Source organism: Phyllostomus hastatus, unplaced genomic scaffold, assembly GCF_019186645.2.
Source record: "Phyllostomus hastatus isolate PE091 unplaced genomic scaffold, TTU_PhHast_1.1 phas_contig_402, whole genome shotgun sequence".
In the NCBI taxonomy this organism is placed as follows: domain Eukaryota; kingdom Metazoa; phylum Chordata; class Mammalia; order Chiroptera; family Phyllostomidae; genus Phyllostomus; species Phyllostomus hastatus.
In genome coordinates this window covers 3,071,579-3,085,962 of record NW_025333873.1, presented here as the reverse complement: position 1 = coordinate 3,085,962, position 14,384 = coordinate 3,071,579, and the positions used below count along the sequence as shown (strand labels likewise).

The 14,384-nt window shown below is 47.0% G+C and overlaps 1 protein-coding gene and 1 pseudogene across 2 annotated transcripts; both read left to right on the top strand.

The window, feature by feature from the left end:
* The first annotated feature begins 729 nt into the window (after positions 1-729).
* On the top strand, positions 730-1,113 carry LOC123822488 (annotated as a pseudogene).
* A 2,490-nt stretch (positions 1,114-3,603) lies between these two features.
* Positions 3,604-14,378, top strand: NRBP1 (nuclear receptor binding protein 1). 2 transcript variants are annotated; one of them, XM_045844483.1, is made up of 19 exons: positions 3,604-3,755; positions 6,765-6,994; positions 7,182-7,304; positions 7,489-7,590; positions 7,967-8,056; positions 8,203-8,243; positions 8,611-8,705; positions 9,199-9,222; positions 10,170-10,253; positions 10,424-10,482; positions 10,651-10,749; positions 12,235-12,367; positions 12,548-12,653; positions 12,796-12,846; positions 12,938-13,073; positions 13,238-13,291; positions 13,378-13,441; positions 13,693-13,748; positions 13,839-14,378. In XM_045844483.1, the coding sequence occupies exons 2-19, from the start codon at positions 6,785-6,787 to the stop codon at positions 13,941-13,943; spliced, it is 1,632 nt and encodes a 543-aa protein (XP_045700439.1). In that variant the 5' UTR covers positions 3,604-3,755; positions 6,765-6,784; the 3' UTR covers positions 13,944-14,378. The 2 variants fall into 2 exon arrangements, with proteins under 2 accessions (XP_045700439.1, XP_045700440.1); XM_045844484.1 differs by lacking the exon at positions 9,199-9,222.
* The last annotated feature ends 6 nt before the right edge of the window (positions 14,379-14,384 follow it).

The window sequence follows — 14,384 nt, the reverse complement described above, 5'->3', positions numbered from 1 at the left end:
CCAGAACACTGACAACAAATGCTGGCAAGGACATAAAGCAACAAGAACTCACATGCATTGCTGGTGGGAGTACAAAATGGCTCCGGAACTTTGGAAGACAGTTCAGTGGGTTTTTATAAAAATAAACATGCTCTAAATATGTGATCCAGAAATCACATTCCTTGATACTTACCCAGAGGAGTTGAAAACTTATGTCCACACAAAAACCTGAAAATGGATGTTTATAAGAAGCTTTATTTATAATTGACAAAACTTGGAAGCAACCAAGGTGTTCTTCAACAGGTGAATGGATAACCTGGTTCATCCAAACAATGGAATATTATTAGGCACTAAAAAGAAATGATCTATGAAGCCACAAAAAGACATATTGGAAAAAGCAAAACTATAGAGACAATAACAAGATTAGTGGTTGCCAGGATGGGTAGGCAAAGCACAAAGGATTTTTAGGGCAATAGAAATACTCTGTGATACTCTATGGTATTATAATGATGGATATATGCCATTATGTTTGTCCAAGCCCATAGACTGTACTACACCAGGAGTGAACCTATAGTTAAACTATGAGCTTTGGATGATTATGATGAGTCAATGTAGGTTTACTCTTGGTAAGAATATATCATCCTTGGGCAGGCTTCTGGGGATGGAGGGCAGGCTCTGGAGTGGGGACTGTGGCGGTACAAGGGGACCTGGTACGGTGGCTGCGGGGCTGAGGAGAAACTGCTAAACTTCCTGTGGAAGTGAAGTAGAATTCATAAGAACATAATGGATGGAGAAGAGAAAACCTATGGTGGCTGTGAAGGCTCTGATGCCATGTATGTCAAATTGAGATCTTCAGATGGTCACGAATTTATTGTAAAGAGAAAACAGGCATTAACATCAGAACAATAAAAGCCATGTTGAGTGGCCTAGGTCAGTTTGCTGAAAACGAAACCAATGAAGTCAATTTCAGAGAGATCCCCTCACACGTGCTATCAAAAGTATGCATGCATTTTACTTACAAGGTTTGCTACACCAACAGCCCCACGGAGATTCCTGAATTTGCAATTGCACCTAAAATTGCAGTGGAACTGCTGATTTTTTGCTGATTTGCTGTGAACTTCCTAGATTGTTAAAATAAATTATAATAAACTGTTAACTTTTACAGTATTAAAAATATATATATAATCCTTGTGAGTGATGTTGATCAAAGGGAAGGCTATGCATATGTGGTGGCAGGGGGAATGTGAGAAATCTCTGTGCCTTCCTCTCAATTTTGTTGTAAAATTAAAACTGCTCTAAAAAAAGTCTTAAAAAGATGTTTAACCTCATTCTTAATTAAATATATGCAAAATAATTAAAGTATCAAAAAGAAAAAATCAATAAACTAAAACAAAAAATAGTATGTGCAAATTAAAACAGCGGATTTTTTTTACTATATCATTAAAGTTGAAAAGATTGGTAATCCCCAGTGTTGGTAAAGATGTTGGGAAGCAGAACTGTAACATACTCTTGAGGTATTATTTAAAAGCAACTTCACAATATCTATTCAAATTAAAATGTTCTTAGCTTTTAACTTAGCAAGCAATTCCACTTTCAAGAATGCATACAAATAATTTTTTCAATTAGACAAAGATGTGTGTCATTGCAGTTTTATGTACAATACTGTGTTGGAAACAACTCTACTATCCATTGGTAGTTGTTAATTAAACATTGGCATATTTGGAAAATGGGATACTTCATAATAATTTAAAAAAAATTAAAGTAGTGCTATAAGTGCTGCCATGAAAACAAATGAAAAGAGTAAATTGAAATAGATAATGTTGTACATATAAACGTGCTTTTATATTGAATTGTACACATATATTAATATTTACATGAAAAAGTTTAGAGAAATATACATCAAAGTCTTAATTAGTCTGGTGAACTAGGATAATAACAAAGTTTATTTAGAAAGTCACAGAGGTAGAAGAAATAAGCTCAGGGAACAAGTTACAGAAGCAAGAGAAGGGGCCATTGGAGCTTAGGAGAGAGAAAGGTAAAGGGGGACAGGAAATGACCTGGGTGCTACGAGGAGGGGAGAGAGAGCACTGTTTGAACATTTTGAAAATGAATGAAAAGTTTAAAATAAAATGAGAGACCGAGGATGCCAAATGAGAGCTCTGTGTATTTGAAAGGGGATAGTTGAAAAGGAAATTTGATAATGCTTATGGCTCAGAGAGAAGAGAATGGGAAACTATAAGGATAATATCAACTGATATTTAATGGGTGTTTACCCACAGACCAGATGTTCCAATTGCTCTAGAACTCATGGGAAGAAAAGGTTAATCTGGAGAGAAATAACATACTTTCTTTGATATTAGAACAGATTTTAAAAATATATTGATTTTTTACAGAGAGGAAGTGATAGAGAGAAGTATCGATTTGTTGTTCCACTTGTTTATGCATTTATTGGTTGGTTCTTGTATGTGCCCTGACCAGCGATCGAATTGGCAATGTTGGTGTATCTGGATGACACTAACCAATTGAGTTACCTGGCTAGGGGTAGAACAAAGATTTTTAATCTCAATTCCCTGAAATTATATGCTAACTTTGGTGGGTAAAATGCATTTTTAAAAAATCCAAAACAAAGTCCATAACTTTGACCAGATATCTAAGAGTGTTTGAGCCTTCTGTTTCAAAAATAAAAGAATCAAGGAAAGATGAGAGATTGGTTTTAAAATAAATGTTTTGAGGTGAAAAGATGAGAAAACTAGAGAGAGGCTTTTGCCAGATGTTTTTTTTTCCCCCTATCAGTTAAACAGGATTAGAGATTCCATTTAAGGAGTGAAATCTGATCATTATGACATACTCAAGTTCTGATGATGGGTTTATCGTTCTCCTTCCATAATACTTCTCTAATGGCAGAGTGAACTTCTATCCTTTAGGCTTCGTGTTTAGTTTTCGCAGATCGTCGGGCTCACCCAAAATCTTTCCTTTCCTCTTCCTCACAATCAAAATTCTTCCCAAACATCTTCTCAAGGAAGTCTTATTTCATGAGTCTTACTGTTTTGGATTCTAGATTTAGCTCTTATCAACTTTCGGTAAATAGCCTAATAATGCCTTTGATTCCATTTTTTGCCGTTGTCAGCTTTCACTGAAGAAGTTCAATTTCTTATGAGTATCAAATGAAATGTCTGTGAAAATCTTTTGCAAAGTTTTGGCAAATATCAGTGTTATGAAATCACTAAGTATCAATGACTAATTTTCAGTGTTAACGAGTTCAGTAATTTTTTTTTCAGCTTTCTGAATAATTGGTGCTCTGAGCAGTCTCGCCCCTAAATAATGAAAGTGGGTGGCCGCTCCTCTTGGATTGAGATACGTCTTCGGCTCCTTTTGTCTTTCAGTCGGACAAAAACTGTCATGGCGTCTTCAAGAAGAAGGAAAGGGCCTTCCTTTGGCCCAGCGGAATCACTGGGGGCACCTGGAGTGGACAGAGAGATGGGTCCAATTTGAGACCGAAAATTATCAAATACTCAGAGAGGTCTCCGTGGGACAAACTCCAGGGGAGGAAGACGATCCCAGCGAGCGACAGTCTACCTGGGGCACCGCCCCCTCCTGCCCCCTTGTCCAATGGAAACCCAACGGCAGTGTGGCACCGCCCATCTGTTGGCCTGGATGCGGAGAGGGCGGGGCTCACAGTTCGGTTGCGCTGTGGAGCGCAGCTGTGAGGGAGTCTTTCTGAGCTGCGGCCCCGGAACCTGAGCTGAAGCGTAGGCTGCGGGAAGCCGAGTCGGGAGGTGAGCGCCCAGGGGACCGAGGCGGGTGAGAGGTGTCCAGCGAGAGGATGGAAATATCGGCCTCCGCGGCCTGGGGCGGTGGGACCCCGGTAGACGGGTGTCTGAAGGCGGCCCTGCTTGCTCGGCGGCCCAGGCCCGGCCCTCGGGAAACCAGGAGCTGGGTCTGGGCCCCACAATCACTGCCGGGCCATCCACCACCTCCCCAGAGTGGCGGCCACGGCAGCCCGGAATTCTGCCGGTGCGGGGCGCGAGGTCCTGGCGTTCGTGGCCCCCTCGAGCCGGTGAGAGGCGGGCCCGGAGGCCTGCGGAAGCGCAGCGTCGGGACCGCGCCTGCTCGCGGGGTCCGCGCGCCCACGGCGCGGGGGGCGTGGCCTGCGCCTCTGGCTGCGCCGCTGGGCCCTCGGGTGCTGAGGTGGCCGCCCCGGCTGGCCCTGGCTTTCCCCGGCCTGTCTGCGGAGGCCGGCATTCACGCGCCGACACCTGGCGGGGCGACCTGTTGGAGTGTGAAATCCTCCCCTGAGCTTGTTGTGCATCTGGTCGCGCAGTCCTGTCGGTCTCGGAGGCCCTCTTTAGTCGGGTCTCGGTGAGCGCCGCCCAGAGGCCTGTGGTCTGCGGCCTGCGAACTGTTGTTGCCGAGGAGTGGCAATGCGGAGGGGCCGCAGTGGAAGAAATGCAAATCTCGGAGATGAACTTTGCAGGATGATGCACCTACATTTCTCAGAAGTCAGCACACTGTGCACCTCGGGGTGGCTGGAGGCGGTGTGAAGATTCCCTTTAGGGGCGTCAGTGGCCTTTTACATATGTGGTTTATGTACACCTCTGAACAACACTGGACAAAACTCCCAGTGTTGCAAAATTTCTTCATCAGTAGGGGGAGTGCTGGGCTCTTGGGCATTGCCTTTATTTTTGCCTGTTCGGGAAAGATTGACAAGAGAGATGACTAGCGCATTCCAAGGGCATCCCTATGATTGACAAAAGTTTGGCTTTTCTGGTGGTGCCCTACTGTGGATTAATTGTCTGTGTCCTGGGTTCAGAGATTTCTCTCGAGTCCATTGGCTACAGGCTTCCAGTATTAGAATTCCACTAGAGTTTCTTACTGTAATCTAGCTGGAAATTTTACTTTGCTGTTTGTATTCAGGATGCATTCTATAAATATAGCTGCTCTAGAAAGTAACCCATATGAACTTTTCTTAGCTACTTTTCAGGGGAAGAAGAAAGAAAATTATCTCTAACTTATTTTCTGGTGGATTACTAACACATGAAGACTGTAGCTTTCCCAGCTGATGGAATAAAATTTATGACAGTCCAGAACCTAGAAAATAACATAGGGAAAGACTGTCTTGCTAGATTTTCTGTGTAGTACTTTAGGACCTTCTGGTACTTTCTATAATGTCATCTGATAAAAGTCTCCTGACTTCCCATGGCTGGTGTGGTTCCGTGTTTTGAGCATGTGCTGCCAACCAAAGGGTCGCCAGTTCAATTCCCAGTCAGGGCACATGCCTGAGTTGCAGGCTAGGTCCCCATTATTGGGCGCACCAGAGGTAACCACACATTGATGCTTCTCTCCTTCTCTTTCTCCTTCTCTTCCCCTCTCTCTAAAAATGAATTTTTAAAAAACCTCTTGACTTCAGTTAAATGTGGTGTAGGTTGGGGGTAGAGATGGGCAGAAGGAGGCATCCTAGAGTTCTAAAAAGAAGTAAAGATTTTTCAAAAGGTTGGTGCTCACAGGCTTCCGTGTTCTGAACCGACTTAGAGCAACAACTCCGTTTTCCAGGACGTCATTTCATTCTGGAGAGCCCTCCCTTGAGTCCAGCACACGCAGGTTCCACTTCCTTCACAGCCTTTGCTCTTAGAGAAGCGGAATATAACATTCTGCGGTTGTCCTGTGACTATCTGGACAAGTTAGTGACTTTTAGCTTTTGAGAATCCTTTTTCTTCAAGTAGCAATGCCCCTGAAAAAAAAAAAGGTTATACCATTATAGTACTTGAGTACTTGTTCTTATGGCCATTTGTACTTGAAAGGAGTACCCTCTGTTAGATCCAGTTCCCCACGGGATGGTGCCTTTGAGCCATGGAAGGCTGGATGATGTATCTTGAATGACTTGTACTTCAAAGAGTATGTATGTCAGATCCAGTGCCCCAGGGGATGGTGCCTTTGGGCCTTGTGAATGGAATGAAAGCTAGAAGCTGAGTCTTACAGCTGCCTTAAATTTGTGGCTCCATGAGTATGAGTACCTTTTTTATTTTACTCGCTATAATATCTCAAGCACCTAGCCCAGTGCTTGGCTCACAACAAGTGCTTAATAAACATTTGTTGAATGAGTGAGTGAGAAAAAAATGTTTTTAACCAATACCCATTTGCCACACTCACATCACAGGGAAGGTGAGGTCATCAGGGATGAAGTCACTAACCACTCCCAGTCACCTGGCCCAAGGGTGGCCTCTCAGAAAGTTCCCATGTGTAGGAGGATGGATAGTGAATGCCAAGGTTGGTTCTAGTGGAGTAAATCAGCCAAGGGTTTTCGGGGGATACATTGGGCTGAGAGAGCTACAGGTCCAGTCTTTGGGCTGGGTTAGTGGAACATTTTGGGGTTTGGAGTCGTGCTCTGAACAGTGCCCATGTATCTTAGTTCTTGATTCCAGTGCAAAGAGGGGTAGATAAGGATTCAGAGGGAAAGCTATTGGGTGAATACTTGCTGAGAAGGAATGGGGCCCCTGATTTTTGCTGTTCATTTGGACTGCACTAGTGGTGGCTTGTACTGCCGTAAATCTTATGTTTGCTACTCTTGGGTGGATCATCTTCAACCACAGTAGTTCCCCTCTCTGGACTAGGAGAGCAGTTAATGTGTCAGGGTTTGACAGGACTGTTCTGCTTTGGGATTTTAAGGAAACAAAGGAGGTATGTTTTGTTTACTTTTTAATCTCAGATGAGGCTTTTAGGTTAAATGGTTATAGAACTATCCTGACCCTTTCTGCCTTCTTTCCCCATCCTTGCCCCAACCAATGCAGGCCTGAGTGTGTGTTCCAGCATGTCGGAAGGAGAGTCCCAGACAGTACTCAGCAGTGGCTCAGACCCAAAAGTAGAGTCTTCATCCTCAGCTCCTGGCCTGACGTCAGTGTCACCTCCCGTCACTTCCACGACCTCAGCTGCTTCCCCCGAGGAAGAAGAAGAAAGTGAAGATGAGTCTGAGATCTTGGAAGAGTCACCCTGTGGGCGCTGGCAGAAGAGGCGAGAAGAGGTAAGGTGATGGTAGTGTCACTCTTGAGAGAGAGAATTCTAGGGGGTTTGGAGTAGAGGGGCAGATTCTAAAAGGGGCCGACCAGACTTTGAGAAGTCAGAGCCTAGGAGAAGATGATCACATAGAGTAGTAAAACTGCGGGTGCGTGAGGTAACTTTAATTACCTTTCAATGGAATCTCTTCTCAGGTGAATCAGCGGAACGTACCAGGTATTGACAGTGCATACCTGGCCATGGATACAGAGGAGGGTGTAGAGGTTGTGTGGAATGAGGTACAATTCTCTGAACGCAAGAACTACAAGCTGCAGGAGGTAGGTGGTGGTGAAAAGATGTAGCCTGTGGGGTGTCAGAATGCTGCTGTGAAAAAGGACTTGGTGTTGGGAGGCTGATGACGAGAGTGTGCTGTGGTTAGATCATTTTTGGAGAGGGCTAGGGAGTGGTTTTTCAGGATCCCAGTGATTCTAACCTGTAACCCACCGTCTTCCCTGCTCCCAGGAAAAGGTCCGCGCCGTGTTTGATAATCTGATTCAGTTGGAACATCTCAACATTGTTAAGTTTCACAAGTATTGGGCTGACATTAAAGAGAACAAGGCCAGGGTAAGAACTGTTTTTCCTGAGCTTGCTGCAAGCTACATTTATTGTCCCTTTTACATCCAGATATTAAAACAAGGTAATCTTGAAACAGAACTGGAGTCATCTGCTGTGGTGATGAGAGGAGGGCCTTGACTACCACCTATGCCTTTCATCTGGTTATAGACAGGGCAGAAATGAATGAAATTTTGTTCCTCCTTCCCATAGCTCAGTAGTTTTCATTGTCGTATTCAATATAAGGAAGTAGTACTAACAACAAAAGGAGAGAAGCTTAAAAAACAAAAACCCAAGCTTTGAAATTTAATATATGTGTGGTGTAGATGTCACCAGGTGGGGGATCATTTTTGCTATAAGGCCTTACTGGTGCGCTTTGCCTCTCCAGGTCATTTTTATCACAGAGTACATGTCATCTGGCAGTCTTAAGCAATTTTTGAAGAAGACCAAAAAGAACCACAAGACTATGAATGAGAAGGTATGGAGGAAGGGCAGAGTTTTAAGCTGGTTTGGGGGTTTAAAAAAAGGTTATGTTAGTTATGAAGCTTGTCAGGAAGGGCTGGAGGGAGCTGTGAGGAGGATTAGACAGGGGATGACTGATGACCCTCGATCGCTCTCTTCCAGGCTTGGAAGCGCTGGTGCACGCAAATCCTCTCTGCCCTAAGGTGAGTAGGATCTGGTTCGCCTTTCCCGTATCTCCTGATTTAGTTCCTCCAAACAGATTTGAGAGCACTGTTCTGCTGCTCTATGCTGCCTCACCCCACTTTCTGAGTCATACCCTGTCAAGATTAGGCCCCCATGGGTCTCTTAAAGGGTCCATCCTAATGCCCTAAGTATGATACTGTCTCCCAACTCTTTCTCCTAGTGCTTATCCAGCTATTTAACTCATCAGGGATAATGGAGATTCAGAGTGTGGGGATTATTTTTGTGGTGACCAGCAGGAGACCACCAGGCCCTTGCTCCTCTTAACCCTTGGGTTCCCCCTGCCCTTAATTTCCCAGTGGCCCCTCTAACAGCCCAGTGCCCCCACAGCTACCTGCACTCCTGTGACCCCCCCATCATCCATGGGAACCTGACCTGTGACACCATCTTCATCCAGCACAACGGACTCATCAAGATTGGCTCTGGTGAGGGGAGGGAGAGGTTCTGGGCAGGGGAGCCTCGGGATTTTGGGAACCACGGGGGTAAGATGAAAGAAATTGGAGAGAACAAAGCAAAATTCTGAGGTGTGGGCTGATGACAAGAGAAAGGATTTTCCTAGGGGTAATTCATAGGGAGAACCAGCCCACTGGTGGAAAGGGCATAGGGTCTAATTGTGTACTCTCCTAGAGGGAAACGGATAAATACAAGAGATCTTGATAGGAGGTTGGGAAAGGGCAAGAGATGAGTGTAAAGACTAACTTGAGCCTCTGGGGCTGGACCCTACCAAAGGAGGTTCTAGGCTGTGCCTGCTGTGAGTGCTTCCATTTGCCGTGTATCCGTGTGCAGTGTCTAACATCTCTGTGTGCCGTGTCTGTGTGGTATTTGTGTGGCCATTTGTCAGGGGCTTGGCTGCTCCATCGCTCACAACTTTTCTCTGTTTTCCTCCCTCCCGCTTACGGGCTGCTCTGTTCCCAACAGTCTTTCATAGGATTTTTGCTAATGGTGAGAGCTCCCTCTGCCCCACGTGGGGCTCTGTTTGTGCTCCCTCTGCTCCCGTTTGCGGCTGCCCAGTGCATGCAGTCGTGGGAGCAAGCCCTGTTCCCCTGCCTCCCCTGCCTAATTATGTCTGTGTGGCTTCTGCCCTACCGGCCCGCTTGCCCTTCCATAACCTGCTTGTTTCCTGTGGATTCTGCCTGGCTGGCCACTTACATCCTGGATTCTTATTCCCTCTCATCGTCAGGCTGGTTCCCTAACTCATACTGTGCTCCCAAACTCTCTGTGACCTGTAGTCATTGTTTATGATTCGAGTGAGTCCACATTGGGCCTGGCCCTGGTTCCTCGTTCAGCCCTGTGGCAGGCAATGTTGAGGGGGATAAGGGGATAGAGCAAGGACCTAAAATTTTGGGGGGGGGGTTAAAAGTGAAACTGATTCAAGGGCATTGGTTCAATTTTAAGCTATTTCTGAGTTTCAGTCAGCAGAGGTGGGCAAGAAGGAGGCTATGTTTTATCCTAGTTTCTGAGGTCTCAAATTGCCCTAGATTAGGAAGGGCTGCCTGTTATTTTATGCTGTTTGCAGGGTGGATGAAAGAACTAGATCCAACATTTTCCTGTGACCAGAGAGTAGATGTACCTAGGCTTGGGGGAAGAAAAACAGGTCACAAGTGAAAGTTTCCTTTGCCTGTCTTGCTCCTTAACTGGCCCAAAGCCCCCATGTACCTGTTTAGTATGGAGCCTTTGCTACTGTTGAATTAGGGACCTTCTGTGAACAGTGGTAGACCTGGGAAAGGGGAGGTAGGTGGTGCTCATGTTTAGTCTGTGGTTGATGGGAAAGGATTTGTGCCTGTTGAGGGTTAGAGACTTCAGCAGAGAATTTGGCTTTTGGGGGTCTCTCTGGAGTATGACTGCTTTGTCGATGGTGCTCAGATTGTGGGTGTCTCCCCTACTCCCAGTGGCTCCTGACACTATCAACAATCATGTGAAGACTTGTCGGGAGGAGCAGAAGAATCTACACTTCTTTGCACCAGAGTACGGAGGTGAGGCATCCCAGTTTTTCTGCCCTCTTCCTTGCCCCAGGCTTCCACAGAATAACATAACTGAAAGTGCTAGTCCTTCTCTACTTGCATACTGAAGTTTTTTTAAAGGCACTTCTGCCGTGCCCTGCTCCCGTCCTCTGATTCACCAGAGCCTTCTCCGTTTTCTTTAGAAGTCACTAACGTGACAACAGCAGTGGACATCTATTCCTTCGGCATGTGTGCACTAGAGGTGAGGAAACCACAGCAGGGAGGGTGGTGGTGATGGAAGGGAGTGGAATTAGAAGATGGAAAGGGGAGGTGGAGGGAGCACAAGGGAGGTACTGGCCTTGAGGGAATGCTTGTGGGAGCATTGAGGTTCTTAGTTCTCTGCTTTCTCTTTTATTCCCCCTCACCGCAGATGGCAGTGCTGGAGATTCAGGGCAATGGAGAGTCCTCGTATGTGCCACAGGAAGCTATCAGCAGTGCCATCCAGCTTCTAGAAGACCCGTTACAGAGGGTAAGCATCAGTAGGCTCACTCCCTCCTTCACTTCGACTTTGAAATGTCTTAAGTTTTTCTTTCTTTCTACCTACTGTGAATATGCTCTCTTTTAAGAGGAGGAGAACATAAAGCAGAAAGGACTGGAAAAAGCAGTAATCACTTGCTCTGGCTGGGTGGCTTAATTTAGTTGGAGTGCCATGGGGCATATACAGGAGGCAACTGATCGGTGTTTCTCTCTCATGTCAGTGTTTCTCTCTCTCCCTTCTCTCTCTAAAGTCAATAAATATATCCCCTGGTGAGGATTTAAAAAAAAGCAGTGAACATTTCCCTACGTGGTACCTACTATGTGTTTTGTATATACACAGGTGTGGGGATTAAGATGGGTAATTATTGGGATTAAAGATTATGGGTTAATTTAGGTGTATATACACATGGGGGTTAACTAATTTGATGGTTAACTCTAAGGCATCTATCTTGATTTTTTTAATGACAGGGGCATTTTTTTTTTTCTAAAGATTTTATTTATTTATTTTTAGAAAGAGGAGAAAGAGGGAGAGAAACATCAATGTGTGGTTGCCTCGCGCTTCCCCTGCTGGGGACCTGGCCCTGCAACCCAGGCATGTGCCCTGACGGAATTGAACTGGTGACCCTTTAGTTCACAGGCCAGCACTCAGTCCACTGAGCCACACCAGCCAGAGCCCATCTTGATATTTTTAAATAAGTTAATCAGTTTGAATTAATCAAATCAGTCATTTGGGGATACACACACACAGATACACACACCGTTGACCCTGGAACAATGCAGGGGGTAGGGATACTGACCTGAGCAGTTGAAAATCTGTGTATAACTTATGGCTCTCCTAAAACTTGAGTTGTCCCTCAGTATCCACAGGGGATTGGTTCCAGGACCTTCTGCAGATTCCAAACTCTGGGGATGCTCAAGTCCCTTGTATAAAGTGGCATAGATCAGTACACACTGTCGCCCCCACCCCCCAACCACGGGTTGAAAACAATATAGGTATTTATTTTTTAAAAAATGTAATAGTGGACCTGTGCAGTTCAAACTCCTGTTGTTCAAGGGTTGGCTGTGGTTAGGGAAAGTGACCTTAAATAATGAGCTAAAATTTAAAGGATATAAGGATTAGGAGTTAGTAGGTAGACTACAGTAAGTAGAGTCAGGACAGGAGTATCCAAACAAGGATAGTTTGTAACTTGTTAGGTTAATTGTGAAAAGGAGAGACATGAAGGAAGACTAGTGGGAAGTCTTGAGGCTGGTGTGGAGTAAGTTCTCAGCTCAGTGTTAGGATGGGGTGTTCAAGAGAAAGATGAGGTATATCACCTTATGGACCTTCAAGATCAAGAGGAGGAAAGCAGGTTAATTATCATGGGACCTATGGAGGTGGGAAGGGGGGTATTTAGAAGAAGCATGGGGAGATACAAAGATGCACACAGTGGGGGGTGCTTGCCAAACGCCTGCTCCTCTTCCTTGATCCCTCTTCCAGGAGTTCATTCAGAAGTGCCTGCAGTCCGAGCCTGCTCGCAGACCAACAGCCAGAGAACTACTTTTCCACCCAGCACTCTTTGAAGTACCCTCGCTCAAACTCCTGGCTGCGCACTGCATTGTGGGACACCAGCGTGAGTCTCCTTGGCCCTCCTACAAATTTTCTTCCTGTCTGGAGCCTTGTTAACTGTTGCTAGTCTGCTGCCTTTCCTCTTTTACTTCCAAAGGGATTCTTAACCCCCAGGACCTCTGTGCCTTTTGTGACATTAATATGACTGTCCCTGCATAACTTCCCATTCCATCATGTCCTCCAGACATGATTCCAGAAAATGCCCTGGAAGAGATCACCAAAAACATGGACACCAGTGCTGTACTGGCTGAAATCCCTGCAGGACCAGGAAGAGAACCAGTTCAGACTTTGTGAGTAACTAACTGAGGGTCTGAAAGGGACAGATTGGCCAGTACCATCCTGGGGATTCTGTCAACTGTCCTTTCTCTGGGAGTGGTTGAATCTACTATTTTGCCTGTTTCCTTCCTTCCATCTTCTCTCTTCTCTGTCCAGGTACTCGCAGTCACCAGCTCTGGAATTGGACAAGTTCTTGGAAGATGTCAGGTGAGGAGGGTGAGAAGGCTTTCTTGAGGAAGCAGGGTTGGGCATCCTCAGGCATTCGGGAGCCCGTGTGACTTGTGTAATCTCCCTTTAGGAATGGGATCTACCCCCTGACAGCCTTTGGGCTGCCTCGGCCCCAGCAGCCCCAGCAGGAGGAGGTGACATCACCTGTGGTGCCCCCCTCTGTCAAGACTCCAACACCTGAGCCAGCTGAGGTGGAGACCCGCAAGGTGGGGCTGTGTGGGTGTGGACGTTGGTATGGTCATGGTGGAAGGGAGAAGAGGACATCTCAAATAAGGCTTTGTCCTTTAGAGAAAGAACTGTGTTTCTGTTCCCTGGCAACCATGTCACTTTCCGGTCCCTACTCTGGTGACCCTCTGTCCTCTCTGTCCAGGTGGTGCTGATGCAATGCAACATTGAGTCCGTGGAGGAGGGAGTCAAACACCACGTAAGGCTGGGGGCCAGGGTTGCACAGGGTTGGGTGGCCAGATGTGGGGCAGGGGGACCTCATTTTCTGACTATCCTATTCTCCAGCTGACGCTTCTGCTGAAGCTGGAGGACAAACTGAACCGGCACCTGAGCTGTGACCTGATGCCAAGTGAGTCTCTCCTTTCCCTCAGAGGATGGAGAGTCTAGGAGCCTTATCTGTGAGGGACATGTTCAGGGGTGGGCGAGGTGCCAGGACAGTGACATACTGGCTCACATCAAGTGGCTATGTTAGCCCCTGAAATTTAAGGGCGGAGCTGGCAGTTTTGCTCGTATCCTTCTCTCCCAGCCGGGGTAACCCAACTGGGGCTATTCTGCCCCGCGCTGCCCCCCTGTGCTCAGGCTCTCCTCTTTCTCTGTCAGACGAGAACATCCCGGAGTTGGCGGCGGAGCTGGTGCAGCTGGGCTTCATTAGCGAGGTGAGGTTTCTGCCCTGGGGCGGGGCGGGGCGGGGCGGGGCGGGGCTCTGCCCTGCCCCCCTCCCCCTCTCACTGCGCTTTCGCCCCCAGGCTGACCAGAGCCGGCTCACCTGCCTGCTGGAGGAGACCCTGAACAAGTTCAACTTCGCCAGGAACAGCACCCTCAACTCAGCCGCTGTCACCGTCTCCTCTTAGAGCTTCCTCGGGCCAGGCCCCTAGTCCGAGCTGTGGGTGCGCTAGCCGCGCTGCAGCCCCCCGCCCCTCCCCAGTCAGTATTACCCTGTGAAGCCCCTCTCTCCTCTATTATTTAGGAGGGCTTTGGGGCTCCCTGGTTCTGAGCATCACCCTCCCCCTGCCCCTTCTCTCCCTTCCCTCTGCACTTTGTTTACTTGTTTTGCACAGACGTGGGCCTGGGCCTTCTCAGCAGCCGCCTTCCTGTTGGGGGCTAGTGGCTGATCTGCCGGCTCCTGCCAGCCTGTGTGGCAAGGAGGCCCGTGGGCGCCGGGGAGCTGAGTTCCACAATCCCGCTGGGTGGAGGGGCGGGAGAGAAGGGTGGTGCTGCAGTGGTGGCCCAGGGGGCCATTCCATTCGCCTCAGTTGCTGCTGTAATAAAAATCTACTTTTTGCTAAGAGCGT

What these genes read in the sequence shown, in the direction of transcription:
- NRBP1 (XM_045844483.1), top strand. Translation starts at nt 6,785, where the DNA reads ATGTCGGAAGGAGAGTCCCAGACAGTACTCAGCAGTGGCTCAGACCCA. An exon ending in ACAAGACTATGAATGAGAAG is followed by an intron (nt 8,057 to 8,202) that starts GTATGGAGGAAG and finishes GCTCTCTTCCAG; the next exon opens with GCTTGGAAGCGCTGGTGCAC. An exon ending in ACTCATCAAGATTGGCTCTG is followed by an intron (nt 8,706 to 9,198) that starts GTGAGGGGAGGG and finishes TGTTCCCAACAG; the next exon opens with TCTTTCATAGGATTTTTGCT.